The sequence below is a fragment of the Bos javanicus genome, chromosome 22, assembly GCF_032452875.1.
Source record: "Bos javanicus breed banteng chromosome 22, ARS-OSU_banteng_1.0, whole genome shotgun sequence".
NCBI classification, from domain to species: domain Eukaryota; kingdom Metazoa; phylum Chordata; class Mammalia; order Artiodactyla; family Bovidae; genus Bos; species Bos javanicus.
Window position 1 is genome coordinate 52,603,646 of NC_083889.1, and position 15,323 is coordinate 52,618,968.

At 51.1% G+C, this 15,323-nt stretch overlaps 2 protein-coding genes across 5 annotated transcripts in view; one reads left to right on the forward strand and one right to left on the reverse strand.

Annotated features, from left to right (window-relative positions):
• The window catches only part of NBEAL2 (neurobeachin like 2), a 30,391-nt gene extending 26,169 nt beyond the window's left edge, over positions 1 to 4,222 (reverse strand). For 2 of the 3 annotated variants that reach the window (XM_061396970.1, XM_061396969.1), the window contains exon 1: positions 3,968 to 4,085. In XM_061396970.1, coding sequence (XP_061252954.1) covers positions 3,968 to 4,018 — 51 coding nt within the window. In that variant the 5' untranslated portion in view covers positions 4,019 to 4,085. Of the gene's footprint in view, positions 1 to 3,967 lie in introns of all 3 variants that reach the window. The other variant, XM_061396967.1, reaches the window with a different exon arrangement.
• A 1,992-nt stretch (positions 4,223 to 6,214) lies between these two features.
• Positions 6,215 to 15,323, forward strand: part of CCDC12 (coiled-coil domain containing 12) — a 38,924-nt gene continuing 29,815 nt past the window's right edge. The window contains exon 1 of one of the 2 annotated variants that reach the window (XM_061396991.1): positions 6,215 to 6,699. In XM_061396991.1, coding sequence (XP_061252975.1) covers positions 6,298 to 6,699 — 402 coding nt within the window. In that variant the 5' untranslated portion in view covers positions 6,215 to 6,297. The remainder of the gene's footprint in view (positions 6,700 to 15,323) is intronic. The other variant, XM_061396992.1, reaches the window with a different exon arrangement.

Consider the following 15,323-nt stretch of genomic DNA (forward strand, 5'->3'; position numbering starts at 1 on the left):
CCATAGTGGTGACTCCTCCCAGTCAGCACCCCTTCTCCTGGAACAGGCAAACAGAAATGGGATAAGGTGGATGGAGCCCGATCAGGATGACCTCTTTCAGGCCTGGGTGTCTTCCCAGTCAGCATCAGGAGGGGGATGGCAATGTCAAGCTGAAAGTGGCTTTGGGCTACACCAGGAAGACTGGAGGCCAGACTCAGAGGACCTCAGGCCAAGGAATGAAACGAAGATGGGGACTTCTCCAGGGCCAAGGCAAGTGAGACTAGTGGTCCAAGGGCCTAGGTGGCTGGGCAAGCTGCTCCCCTTACCTGGGGAGGGGTTCTTGAAAGGCATGGACCTTCTGGTCTCCGAAACACCCCTAGGGCTTAACCTTCCCCTTGTCCTATCACTATGGAAACCAAGAATTTCCTTTCAGGGTCCCCATAGTAACCAACCTGTTTCCATGGGGACCCCACACTTCCACATCAGCTCCCCAGTTGCCATAACAACTCCAGTGATTACCAGCCCCTCCCCCAACTCTGGGCTCTGTGCTACTCTCCCCATTACCTCAGTCTCTCCCTCTTCAGTTGCCTCAGTAATGAAGGCAGGGAGGAGGAAACCCTGGTTGCCCCTATGAGGTATGGAAGGGGATTGGTGTGGCCAAGCAGCAAGGAGGTCCTTTTCCTCATCTCAAGAGGGTGAACTGAGGCATAAGAAGAAATATGGCCCAGCTAAGTTCCCAGAGGGAGCAGAGGGCCTGACTAGGTTTCCATGATGCAGTAGAGCTCATCGGTCAGGGTGAGGGACCAGGAGGGGTGGGCAAAGCAAGGTCAGCTGGAGTTCTCACCTGACCTCCCTGGAGCCCCGTGTCCTCAATGACATAAACGGAGTTCAGCCTGGGGTCCACACCTGCACCCTCAACATCTGTCCCGACCTTTGGGTCCCCAAGTGGCCCTCAGCTCTCATGCACCCCAGTGCTCCCTTTCACTGGAGGGCTACCGAGCAACACTGCTGCTCCAGCTGCAAGGGGGCCGCTCATCTGCATCATTTGCATCACCTTTACACACCAGTTGCTAGCCTTTGGGTGCTGTCCCCAGTCGCCTTATCCTTGCACCCACTTCCTAAGCCCTCACTGGGGAAGCCCTGCTGGGGGGTCCTCTCGGTGTGCTGCCACCCGTCCCTCTCACTCCTGACATCCTGCCTCTCATATTTCCCATGGCCATGTGCCTGATCCTCCCTGTCCTGCGCCCTCAGATCTCAAGGCCCAAACTCCGTCCTCTGGCACCACATCCCTGACCAGTCACTGCTCTGGGGCCTAATGCCTCCATTCAGCTATTCAGCTAATACCCAGGGAGCACCTACTAAATATGAGGTGAAACTGTGGAGCAGCAAGCACAACGAGTGTGCAAACGAGGACATGCCTGGGCTTCAGTCCAGCTCAGTCAGGGTGGGGGGGACAGGGCGCAGACCCACCTGAGTCCTGCCCACGGGGCTAGATCTTTCCTGGGCAAAGGAGCGCAGGACGGAGGCTGGCTGGAGCTCTGCTGGACAACCTTCGTACGACCCCGCCTTGGTTTCCCCGCTAAGGCCCTGGGAGGCTCGGACTGAATGATGTCTAGGGCGCACTCTGCTCCTCCTTCAGTAGCCACCCACAGCCCCCTCACCCACTCGTGGCCCCCAGAGGTACAGGGTGAGTGGGGCTGAATCTAGGGTCTGTGAGGGGAAAGGAAGGGCAGAAACGGGGGTGCTCCCTGGGCGGGCCCAAACCCACAACTGGGGAAACAGGTTTGCCAGCTGATGTCAGCTCTCACTGCTGAAGGGAGGGGTGAAAGTATTGGGGGACCTACTGGCTGGGTGGCTGGCCAGCTCAGGGTTTCTTAATAGCCTCTATCAGTTCAACCCCTTACCTATCTTCCCCTCCCCTGAGCACACACACAATAGGTCCCTGCAGGGCTCTGACGAGGACAGCCACCAACCACTCCAACCACTCCCTGGGAGCTCAGTGCAGAGGGTGGAGACCACGTTCCGGGAGCAGGAGCAGGACCAAGCCGGCAGGAAGGCCGTGCTGGGAGGCTGGCTGGAGCTTCCTCTCCCCAGGAAACCTGGCCCCTCCCGGCTCCGGGGTTCACACTCATATCCTGGATTTGTTTGCCTGGCCCCAGGCTGTCCCCTGCCTGCCCAGGCTTCCAAGGCTACAACCAGCTAGCCTGTGCCCCACACCTTCCAAATGAGGTGAGGAGTAGGAGGGGGAGAAGGGACTCAGCACAGGTGAATGCTAAACACCTGTGAGGGACTGCCTGCCTGCAGAGCTCAGCTAGAAGGGGCAGCAAGAGGCACCCATGTTGGAGGTACAGTTCTGGGAAACCAAGACACACCTTCCCCCAGCAGCATGCCACCCTGCCCGAAGACCCACCATTAACAGCCCTCAGACTCATCACCTCATTCAAGCCCTTCACCTGATCACGGAGAAGAAACTCACAACCAAGAACCCGCCCACGACCACGGGGACAATCAGAAGCACAATTAACATCCCTCAGATCAAGCCCCCCTTCACCTGGTTACAACTGAAGGAAGTGAAGACCAAGAACCTGCCCGCAACCACGAGGGCAATGAGAAGCATAAGGGCCAGTGGCAAGTTTCCTCCTAAAGCTTTTCCCCATCACCAGGACCAGTCTTTGGACATAGAGACAGATAAGCCGGGGGAACAGGATCCAATGGAGCAGGGAAGCAGGAAACTTCTCTGGCCTAGACCAGTCATACTGGCTACCCCAGTCATACTGGCTACCCCTCTGCAGAGTCCAGGCCACTCCAGGCCAGGACTGTGCCAAATTTACAGATATGGAAACGGAGCTCAGGGTGTAAACAGTATGCATGCCCTGAATCACACAAAAGATGGACTCTACTCTGTTCACTGCCTCCTGCCAGATGCCTGGATTTCTCACCACCCAAGCGGGCTCAAGAAGCTATGGCCTTTGTGGCCTGGATTCCTGGTCCCTGGGGCCCCAGACCTAGCCTACAGTCCCGAGAGACAGTGGGCTAGCCTCTTCTCAGAGGGCCCGCTGATATGAGCATGAACTTCCCCCCAGTGCCCAGATCAGGAGCATACAATAGTCCATTGTGCCCAAGGTGCACCTGAGCCAGGAGTGTGATGCCAGGCAGGTGCAGGGAGGAAGGTTGGTGCTGGGTGAAGGGCAGAGGGGTGTTGCCCTGGGTTCTCTCCCTGGTTCTCTCCCAGAAGGAAAATGGGGCCCTATGTGTTCGATACAGTTTGGGGGACACCTGTGTTGCTCCCATCACCTTGAGGCCACTTAAGGTAATCAATGAGGCAGGATGAGAATCTCAGGAGACAATGGTATCCCTCCATCCCTTTCAAACATCCCTCCCAGCTTGTCTGCATTCCCCGTCTCCACCCTCAGCATCCAGAAAAAATCTTTTCTTTGGGCTGGACCCCCGGTAACCCACACCCTCCTCCGCGCCCGGGGTTGGGGTGGGGCCGGCTGGGGTCAGGAACTCACCACGGTCAGTTCGCTGCAGCGGATCTGATGAGTTGACCCAAGACCGAAGTAGGGACCTCCCACCCAGCCCACTCGACCAAGACTACCCAACTGGGCGCAGCCGTCAGGAGGAACAAGCCCAAATGTAAAGTAAGCCTCCCAACCCGGCCAGTCTCTTTCCCGCCCCCGCCGGGGCCTCAGTTTCCCCATCTGTAAAAGGTAAAAGCCGGCTTGGTCCAGGCCCCTCTCCTCCGGCACAACCGATGCTACCCAGTCCGCACCCATGAGGCTCCAGTGTGGCGCGCGCCCGTAAGGACCGACCCCCAGGTGTAAACTCCAGAGGCACCAGCGGGCCGGGGGCGCACACGTGCGTGCGGAGCCGGAGCAACCCCGGCTCGCGCGCAGATACGCGGCCCAGGTTGTGCCGGGCGCAGGTGCAGCAGGCGCCGGGCGCGCGGAGCTGGGGGCCCGGCGGGCGCGGGGCGGGGCGGGCTCACCTGCGCGTAGTAGAGCAGCCACAACTCGTAGAGCCGCTCCGAGGCGGCCATGGCCCGATCGGGCTCCGGCGCTGCTGCACACCACCTGCCGCCACCGCCTCCTCCTCCGCGCCGCCCGCCAGTTGCCCACGGCCAGGCCCATGAGCGGAGGGCGTCACTCCAGGGCGGAGCGGCGCGGTACTACTGGGGGAAGTAGTACTGGCCCCCGCCGCGCTCCTCCTCCTCCCGGTCGGCCGCCGCCCGGCTTCCTGCACTTCGGCGGCTGCCACCGCCGCCCCGCCCCTCCCGGGACCGAGCAGAAGGCGGGGAGCCCGGCGGGAGGAGGAGCCTGAAGTCAGGGCGGCCCGAAGGGCGCCCAGCGGCCCCGCCCCCTCCCAGTGCCTCGGGTAGGGCCAATCTGAGCCTTCCGGACTAGGGTCGGGGTCTGGGATTCCAGGCTTGCCCCAGGTCTAGACCTGACCGACAAGCAGCCCGCCTGGCTGGAACGGCCACCATTCGTGCAAGGGAGAGGCTCGCGGGCTTGGGGGAAGGGGCTGCAGGCCGCGTGTAGATGGACAGTGCCCTTCAACAAGTTGTGAGGACAGTAACCGTGACGACCACTTGTAGAACTTACTACGTGCCAGGTGCTGGTCTAAGAGCTTTATGCGGAGACCCAAGTGCCACCTTTTTTTTAATCCTATTGTTAGTGGAGCAGGATAGTGTGACAGGAGTGTGGAGTGGGGCGAGGGGATAAGAAAACTAGGACAAAACTCAAATAGCTCTGGGCGAGCAGTTTCCTCCACCTGTTTAGCAGTAGTCTTCACCTCGCCTGGATCCCCTCCTTCAGGAAGCCTTCCTAGATGCTCCAAGTGGAGGCAGCCTCCACTCCAGGGTTCAGCATTTGGTTCACATCTTTTAACTTCAAGAGGATAAAGGCTAAAGGGTGCCTCGTGTCTCTGTGACAGGCAGAGAAACTGAAGCCCCGATGGACCAAATGAGGACCATTTGGGCAGCATGAACAGGGACAGATGCCGGACAGTTTTCAGACCCAGTGCCACCATCACCCCTGGGCCTCTTTCTTTCCCTACTTCCGCCACCCCCAGCTCCCTGAGAAGTGAGGAGGGCCCTTGGTGGCCAAGGGTAAGGCCCTCTATTGGGGCTGCGGGGGGTGGGGGTGGGGTTGCAGGACCCAGAGAGTTACCATCAATTGGAGGAATTGACTAGTCTGGAGCCCACTAGATTCCTGATGCCAAGAGGAGACAGACTCTGTCTCCATACCCATCCTATTCTGTCCTCGTGGGTTCACGGGCATCTCCTCCACTCTGGCCTTTTCCCCTGCCCCATCCATCCTACTTCTGACATTTCCTGAGCACTGACTACCTTCGTATTGTGTATCACCTGGATACCTGGAAGGGCACCCCACACAGTGCAAGGGAGAGAGCACCAAAAGGCCCAGGTTACAGAGGTCAAGAGGGTCATTTGTGGGGACAGGCTAAAAAGGGTTGTGTGGCCCTGGAGATCTCTGTTGGGAACTGGGAAGGAAGGAAGGAGTGGGTGTCCACCTGCTGTCAGACTGGGAGACCGCAAGCAGGGAACAGCCTTGTTGAGACAAGTCACCAGTGTAGGCGGGCGGGTGGGGGGCATGGCCTCCTCTCCTCAGATGGGAGGAAGTGTGGCTCTGGGAACCTGGATAGGCTATCAGAAGGTACTGACTTCGACCAAAGAGGTCTGTCTGTTGTAGGTTGTCAGGGCATGTTAATTAACTTGGGAAAGGATACCTGGCAGCTCCAGCTGCGAGGTGCACCACTGTGTGCGCCACACCGTCAGCTTAGTTCTCAGGAACTAAGCTCAGGATGGTCTCTTGGGGCCCCCTGGGCCAAGCTGGGGTTTGCTCTTCTTCAGGTTAGGTAGTCTGGCTCTAGGTACTCTGCCACCCCATGAGGGGTTAGGGGTGGGAGGGGAGCAACCTTGAACCCAGAGAAAAATGGTCATTCAGCCAAGCCCTGCTCTGCTCAGGCTCTGTCTGAGCTGACAGCGGCCAGAGAAGGGCCCAGGGGCCCATGAACAAGTGTATCATGGAAGCCACTGGTATCTTTAGAGGAAAGGAAAGGCAGACCACTTAATCTGGGGTCGGAATGGAGTCAGGGAAGGCATTCGAGCCTTGAAGAATCAACGTGGACAAAGATGGGTCAGTTCAGTTCAGTAGCTCAGTCGTGTCCGACTCTTTGCGACCCTATGGACTGCAGCACGCCAGGCCTCCCTGTCCATCAGCAACTCCCGCAGTTTACTCAGAAAAAAAAGATGGGTCAGCGAATTGCAAAGTGGCGCCTAGGTAAAAACCAGAGAGAGCGATGCGCTCTATCCTCCTTCACTCAGGTCTGGCTGCTCTTGCCGCTTTTCTTCCTAATTGGCATTGGACGAATCGAGCCTTGGAGCCTTCTTCACCGGCCCCGAAGAGTTCGGAGAGTCGCGAGGGAGGAAGAAGGCGGGTCCGTTGGTTGGCTTTCAGGTCTTCCTGCTCTCCCATTCTCGTCCCTGGATTGGCCGCGAGAGGCTCATCTACACCTTGGGCCTGCGCGCTGAGGGGCGAAAGAAGGTTGGGGGAGGGGGTTGTCTGTGGGCAAGATGGCGGCGACTGCAGCCGGTGTGGGCCGATTAGAGGAAGAGGCGTTGCGGCGAAAGGAACGGCTGAAGGCCCTACGGGAGAAAACCGGACGCAAGGTGAGGAATGCCCTGTGAGGGCCGTGGCTGAGGTAACCAACGTTTGGATCCGCCATAGCGACGAGAGGGCAGGGGGCTGCTGGGAAAAGGCAACGGCCGAGGTCACGCATGCGCGCTGTTGGAGCATGCGCACTGCGTCTGTGCCGGCCCCGTGTGGCGTTGCTAGAGCTGTTAGTCCTTCGCTGGTGCTGTTGCGCATGCGTAGCGACGGGTAGGGCAGTGGTCGTCGCTCCGCAGTCCCTTTGGCCTCTGTGTTTTCCGTATGGGACTCCAGGGCCACTACGAGTTTCGCATGGTCATTGGTTTAGGCGTGGTTTGTTCGCGTCTGAACACGCTGAGTCTTCCGTTTTCCCATGACCGTCCGGCCTGTGTGCCAGAGCGCTCGGAGAACGGCAGTACGTACTGTACTCTGGGCGCTCAGCTGAAATTCTTGAGTGCAGAAACCGACAAGAACGATCCATTTCTAGATTAGGGTAGACTTCGGGGAAAGAGGCGGGCGCTTAGTTGTTTACCAGACTCTTCTTTGGGGCTGGACCGTCTAGTCCTACTGGTTGCCAGACTTGGAAGCGTTGTTCCTTTGTCTTGTTTGACACCAAAATGGCCTGGTTCTGTTTCTACTTTGTTCATCTCTCGAAAGTAATCGAGGGAAAGGAGAACTCTGAGGCTCACTGCTTCTGTGCGAACCCTGGACCTGTCACTTGGGGTTGTGGGATGTGAGACAAATTGCTTCATCTCCGTGAGCCTCGGTTTCTTCATGTCTCCAGTGGAGGGTAACAACCCCTAAACGTTCGTTCTCACTGGGTTATTTACTCTGTTAGATTATCTATATGCAAGAGCCCTGGAGACTGTAGAGTACAGAGGATGGACGTTGTTTATTCTGCTGTGTTTGGATGGACAAAAACTTTGTCCTCAAGTGTGCAAATTACAAAGGATGTTAAATATCTAGACCTGCAAGGGATTGGGGAAAACAGGGAGGCCATTTTCCAACTAAAAAAAAAAAAAAAGGCAGGTCCCTTTGGTTTGTTACCTTTCTGCATGGCTCTCTGATGTCCTGCTAGAAAAGAGGAAGGGGAAGTAATAGAGAGTGAAAGCCAGCAGAATTGCCTTCTGTGTTTATTGGCAACTTTTCGGTCCTGTCCGACAGTCATCTCTGCAAACTTCATGGCCCAGGCATGCTCAGGACCTCAACTTTATTATTATTTTTTTTTAGGACCTCAATTTTATAAACATTAGCTAGTCGACTGGAGCTGTTGGCTTAGATTTAGGGCCCAGATGATTGAAATTTGGGTTTGAGGGCAGAATACAAAGAACAAAACAGCATCCTGAATGCCCCTTACAATGGGAAGGAGGCCTAGGCTATCAGAAAACTGACCTTTAAATACACTATATATTTATTTTTGGCTGTGCTGGGTCTTTATTGCTGAGTGGGCCTATCTCTAGCAGCAGCGAGCTGGAGCTACTCTGTGGTGCACAGGGCTTCTCTTCGAAGTGGCTTCTCGTTTTGTGGAGCTCTGGGATACAGGCGCAATAGTTGTGGCACCCGGGCTTAAGTTGCTTCGCAGCATGTGGGATCTTCCCAGATCAGAGGTTAAACCCATATCTTTTGCATTGGCAGGCTGATTCTTTACCACTGAGCCACCAGGGAAGTCCAAAACTCAGCTTTTAAGAGGGATTCTCTCAATGGGCTGAAAATACGAGCCTATTTTTTCCCTTTGCTTTAAAAAAAGTTGTGTAGAATATACATAAACACAAAATTTACCATTTTAAGTGTACAAGTCAGTGTCATTAAGGACATTCAGAATGTTATATAACTATACCACTATTTCCAACACTTTTTCATCATCCCAAATGGAAATCTGTGCCCTTTAAACAATGTCTCTTTCCCCTGTCTCCCCAGCTCCTGACAACCACCATTCTTTCTGTTTCTTTACTATTCTAGATATCATATAAGTAGAATCATGTAGTACTCGTCTCTCTGTTTAGCGGCTTATTCATTCAGCATAATGTCAGGGTTCATCCATGTTGTAGCATGTGTCAGGATCTGTTAGCAGGCAGTTGGATTGCTTCTGGGTTTTAGCTGTTGTAAGTATGTAGAGGGTGTACAAACATCTATTTGGGTCTCTGTTTTTGCACTTATATCCAGGAGAATTTGGGGATCCTACAGGAATTCGGTGTTTAATTTTTTGAGGAACCGCTGTGTTTCCCATAGCAACCACATCATTTTACATTCCCAATGGCAGTGCTTAAGGATTCCGGTTTCCCCACATTCTTGCCAACACCTTTTATTTTCTGTGTTGTTGATTATATACATACTAATTGTGGTTATAGTTTTGATTTGCATTTCTCTGATGGTTAGTAATATTGAACATCTTCTCATGTGCCTATGGCTATTTGTGTGGTTGTTTTTTTTTTTTGAGAAGTGTTTATCAATCCTTTCCCCATTTTTTTTTTTTTTCTTTCTGCTGTTGCTTTGCTCATTTTTTAATTGGGTTTTGACTGTAGTTGTTGAGTTGTAGGAGTTCTTCATGTGTTCTGGATATTAAGCCTATATCAGATAGGTGATTTGTAAATATTTTCTCCCACTCCCAAGGTTGTATTTTTACTTTCTGATAATGTCTTTTGATGTGCAGAGATTTAAATTTTGATGGTCATTTTCCTTTTTCTGTTGTTGAGGCTGCTTTTGGTATTGCACCTAATGAACCATTGTCAAATAGAAGATCATGAAGCTTTTCCTCTGTTTTTTTCTAAGAGTTTTATAGTTTTAGCTCTTTCATTTAGGTCTTTGATCCATTTCAAGTTAATGTTTGTATATGGTATAATGTACTTTCTTTTGCATGTGAAGGTCCTGCTTTCCCGGTACGATTTGTTGAAAAGACTGTCCTTTTCTCTATTGAATGTTCCTTGTACCCTTGTTGAGGATCATTTCACCATATATGCAGGAGTTTATTTCCGGGCTCTCTCTCCTGTCCCATTGGTCTGTTGTTTGTCCTTAGGGCTGTATCACACTGTTTTGATTACTGTAGCTTGGTAGTAAGCTTTGAAATCAAGAAGAATGAGTCCTCCAACTTCATTCTCTTTCAAGATTCTTTTGGCTATTTGGGATTCCTTGAGATTCCATATGGATTTACTTTTATTTTTTCTGTTTGTGCAAAAAGCACCATTGAGATTTTGATAGGGATTGCTCTGAATCCATAGATCATTTTGAGGAGTATTGCCATCCTAACAGTATTGTCTTCCAGTTCAAGAGCAAGGGATGTCTGTATGTTTATTTACATCTTCAATTCCTCTCAGCAGTGCTCTCTAGTTTATACTGTACAAGTCTTCGGCCTCGTTGGTAAATCGGTATTAATGTTCCTCAGTATTTTATTCATTCTCGTGCTGTTGTAAATAGAGTTGTTGTCTTAAATTCCTTTCAGGTTGCTCATTGCCAGAAGTGCTGCTGATTTTCATCAGTTGATTTTGTACCCTGGAACTTTGCTGAATTTGTTATTGTTCCTGAGTTTTTTGTTTTTATTTTTATTCTTGTTTGTTTTTATCTGGCTGGGTTGTTTGTCTGTTTTGGTGGACTCTTTGGGGTTTTCTGCATATAAGATCATGTCATCATTGAACGTCCTTTTTTGGCAGGTCTAGCTAGGAGCTCTTGACTATTCCACTCATATAAGCCTTTTCCCGCTTACAAAGGGAAGTTAGAATTTTTAGTTGATTCTTCAGTTTCCACACAGTGGTGTCAATGGTGCAGCAGTGGTAGGCGATGAAATGTTGTTTGGTTTGTCTGCACATGGGTTATTAGAGCTAGTACTCCTTTCGTTCAGCAGATGTCTATTGAGCGTGCACTGTGCACCAGTCATTCAGACGCTGGAGGTGCCACAGTGAACCAAGCAAACAGAAGCCTGTGCCCCGGGCAGCTTCCATTTAGCTGGGGGAGCACACAGTCAAGCAAAATGTATCTCACGTTAGATGGAGATGGTGTTATGAAGAAAAGGAAAGAAGGAAGAGAGATGGGGCATAGATGGTGCTCCTGTTTTACTCAGTAGCTCTGGCAGTTTAATTTCTTTATTAAAGGCAACAGTATTTTCAGATTTAACATGGTTAATGATACCACCTGCCTGGCTTATCTTATCTGGTGTTGATGACAACCTTGAGAAGAAGGAAGAGGGCTAATTTGTAGGTAGAAGCACCGAGACCAATAAACATGAGGCGGTTTTATTTGTCAGGTAACGAGGAGGTACCCTAAATGAGCGCCGGGGTGAGGAGGGACACAAGAACGGGGTGGCTGTCTTTACTCACTGAATGGGACTGGTTTCTCTGAGGCAGAGTGGGGAAGGTTGAGAAACCTTCCTATGTATTTGTGATTCCTTGAGGTTTTATGAATTACATCCCCCCAAAAACAACAGTGGCAAAAGAGTATAGACCTCAATCCAAGCTGCCCACATACCTTAATCTTTTCTGGTTAAGACCCTAACTAGTCCTGATTCTGGCCCTTCTTCACACCAGCAAGGATGGGTGTGGCCTTATTTGCCACAGTTCCTTTTCTTTCTTTTTGATATATTTTTTTATTTTGGTAAAATCTGGGTGACCTAAAATTTGCCATTTAACTGTTTTTCATCGGCATTAAATATATTCACAAATGTTGCGCAACCATCACCACTATTTCTGCAACGTTTTCATCACTCTAAACAGAAACTCTGCAGCCATTAAGCAATAACTCCCCATTCCTGTCTTACCGCAGCCCCTTGTAGCTGCTAACCTACTTTCTGTCTCTCTGAATTTGTCTAATGTAAATATCCCATATAGAAAGGAATCTTTCAGTATTTGTTCTTTGTATTTGGCTTATTTCACTTAGTGAAATAATGCTTGTAATTCTGGGTCCATCCATTCCAGTATGTAACAGTTTCCTTTTAAAAGCTGAATAATATTCCATTATATACATATATATATATGTACACACGCACACTCACCTTATGTATATACACACAACACATTGTCTAGTCATCTGTTCATGGACACCTTTGGACAGTTGTGGTTAATACTGCCATTGGTATATTGGTGTACTTTTTGGTGTATAAATCTTTGAGTCCCTGTTTTTAATTCTTCTGAGTATATATCTAAGGAGTGGAATTACTTGTAATTCTGTGTTTAACTTTTTGAGAAACCGCCGAACTACTTCCCACAGCAGCTGTATCATTTTCCACTACCACCCGCAATGCACGAGGATTCCAACCTCTCTACATACTTGCCAAGACTTGTGATGTTCCTTTAAAAAAAAAAAAATTCTAGCTCTCCTGGTAGGTGTGAAGTGGTGTCTCATTGTGGTTTCGGTTTGCATTTCCCTGATGATTATTGCTGTTGAGCACCTTTTTATGATTTTCCATTTGTATATGTTCTTTGGAGAAATAGCTATTCATGTCCTTTGCCCGTTTTTAATTGGGTGGTTTGTCTTTCTGCTGTTGAGTTGTGGTTGATTTCTTTACATATTCTGGATATTAAACTGTGGTCAGATATGGGATTTGCAAGTATTTTCTCCCATTCTGTGGGTTGTCTTTTCACTTTATTGGTAGTGTCCGTTGATCCACGACAGTTCTTAAAATTTTGATGAATGCCGATTTATCTTTTCTTACCTTTTGTTACCTGTGGTTTTAGTGTCATATTTAATCTTCACAGTTCTTGAGTGACGTTATTGTTGGGGTAGATGCCTGGGAAAAAGACAGTCAAGAGTCTACAGTCAGAGTTAATTTTCCAGCCCACAGTCATTTCCTGTGGGACCTGTGAGTGGGAAGGAAGTATAGCCTGCCTGCTGCTGGCAGATAGGAAGCGAGGGGTCTCCTCACCCAGAGAGGAAGTGGTGCCCCGCTTTTATAGTTCATTCCTCTGATGTGAGGATGAGGCCGCTGTGGGGCAGACTCCAGGCTTGAGCACTGCCTCAGCCTGTTGGTGGAGAGTGCCTGTCTGCCCCTTGGGGGTGGCTCCCTGCTGGCCCCTAGACTCAGTGGTAGGTCCTTCATTGATACCATCTGTGCGCATGGTTTTGCTGGAGGTATCATGGTTTCAGGCATGAGGTTGATTTTCCTCATGGTGTATCTTCTCCCTCACAAGACTGTAAACTCATAATGTAGTGTCGTCTGGAGGAATCCGTCCTGAGAGTGTGACAGACGGACTCAAGGTTCCAGTCACAGAGTTTCCGTGTATTATTCAGTAGTAAAGCTCCATCATGGTTGTGCAGCTTGGCAGTTTTCCAGAGTGCTTCCTTGCTAGCCCATGTGATGCCACTGATTTGAGAAGGGGCAAGACAAGATGGGGTTCAGAGGTGCTGGGATGCCCAAGGTCCTGGAGCCTAAGTAACTCTGCTGGATTCTAGCTCAAGCAAGACCCTCTGCTAGAGGGGGCTTTTATTCAGGGGCAGCCTCACTTGTAGCAGCATCCTGCAAGTCAGCCAGTCCAGGGTGACAGGTGGAGAGACCACATACAATATTCGACCGTGCTCCTGGGGTTCCTGGGAAAGCCAGGCTGGGTCCAGAGATGCTTCACGGGAAGGCAGAGTGGAACATGAGCTGAGTTGTGATGGATGGGACTGAGGTTGGAGTATTAAAGTAGCTGGAAAGGAATGTTCCAGGGGAGCATTTCAGAGGTGGGGACATCAGGGGCACAGAGAGGCCAGCAGGGGATGCTCCAGAGGGTTTGACAGCACACAGTTGGCAGGAATGAGGTCTAAAAGTGCCGCTGGGCAGTCTGGTGGCCAAGTTCTACAAGAGCCAGGGCTTCCGGCTGGGAGGGCAGCCAGCCTTCCCCGGGCACATATTTCTGTATTGTAGCATTGGAACCTCGTTTCCTGATGCTCATCCAGAAGTTCTAAGCCAGGTGAGTAGGTGAACAGTTCAAGGCTGTCGATGAAGCTCTATGTCATTCTCTTCCGTCCTGGCCACCAGGGCACCTTGAGGCCACTTTCTTCTCTAATCTCATCCTCATCAGCAGCCAGTTGGAGGCTTCCAAAAGTGATTCAGTTGGCACAAACATTCGCCCCTTGGCTGTTGGTTCTTCTGACATTTGGCCTGGATTGGACTGTCTCTTTCTGCCCTGAGACTTGGAGACTGGTTGTCTGCTCAGCCAGCCCCTCAGGGATTGGGTGTGACCTCAGGCCCAAGGTTTGGCTGTCAGCTTTCAGGTTCAACAGCAGTTCCTGTTTTTCTCTCTAGAGAGAGCAGAGCAGCGCTGTTCAGTGTTCTCCGTACAATCTGCCGTCTAGCGCTGCAGCAGTGAGCCACATGTGGCTCTTGAACCCTTGAAATGTGGCTAACATGCGTTAATTTTATTCCATGGGCTTCCCTGGTGGCTCAGTGGAAAAGAATTCACGTACAATGCAGGAATCGCAGGAAACCCAGGTTCGATCCCTGAATTGGGAAGATCCCCTGGAGGAGGACATGGCAACCCCACTCCACTATTCTTTAGTCTGGAGAATCCAATGGACAGAGGAGCCTGGTGGGCTACAGTCCATGGGGTCGCAAAGAGTCAGACACAACTGAAGCGACTTAGCACGAATGCAGATTAATTTATATTTAGACAGCCATCCTTAACGTATGACTGCCTTATAGAACAGTGTATCTCTGGAGGGCTTGCTCCATTTCATCCAACTTATAAGAGACCATAAGTGTCTCACCTGAACGCCCATTTATTAAGAGCCAAGAGGGAGAGGGCAGGTGGCAACCCAGGTGACCATCACGTCAGCCTCGGGGTCTAGAGTTGGGGCAGAAGGCTTTGAAGTTGTCAGTCTTTGTGGCCAGCATCTCCAGCCGATGTATATTCCTGACCTTTTGAGTGTGCACCCAGTGGAGTTGAATGCTGACCATTCGGTGGTACAATTGTGATCTTCACACTCAAGACACGTGCATGTGGAGAGCGGAAGCAGTGCCAAGGCAGAGGGGAGCAAGTTGAAACTCTCTGACTTGGGTGTTGTGGGTAAAGTCCTAGCCAGTGTGGGGTGAGGGCATAAGAGGGAGCTGGAGGGAAGGGCTTGCATGGGTTGTGGGCAGCAGAGGGTGGCAGCAAGCGAGGGATGATGGAGGAGAGACGAGCGAGCTGGGGTGGCAGGGGTAGTCCAACTTGTCCGTGACCTGCTCATCTCTCAGAAAGCTGTCTCTGTCCCCACCCCATATGGCCGCATCCCCATGCCCAGCAGCCTGATTGCTAAGTCACTTGAGGCAGTCATGTCTCCTGGGTTGACAGCCTTTTGCAGGTTGGCAGACCCAACATTTACATGACCGCTTACAGGGTCTCATGACTTGTTCATTCCTGAAGCAGTCCTTTAAGATAGATGTTGATTACTCCCTATTTAATAGGTCAGGAGACCTGGGGCTGTAGGGACCTCTGATGTCTGTGCTTTGTCATGTTGTCAGTCCCGGGTGGTCCCTTAAGCTCTGGCTCTGTGTCCCTCTCCACTCCTCACCCCCTGAAGAAGAGGTCACCTTCCCATCATGTACAGAAATTGCCACCAGGTTGCCTGGAGGGATCCACAAGACACAGCAGAGAGCATGTGCTCTGTGTGTGTAGACTGTCCGGTTCAAATCTCAGCTCCACTCATAACCTCTTTCGGATGAGAGCAAATCTTTAAAGCTCTAGACCTCCCTACCTCTGTCTGTAAAATCCAGACCTTGTCCGTAGCCAG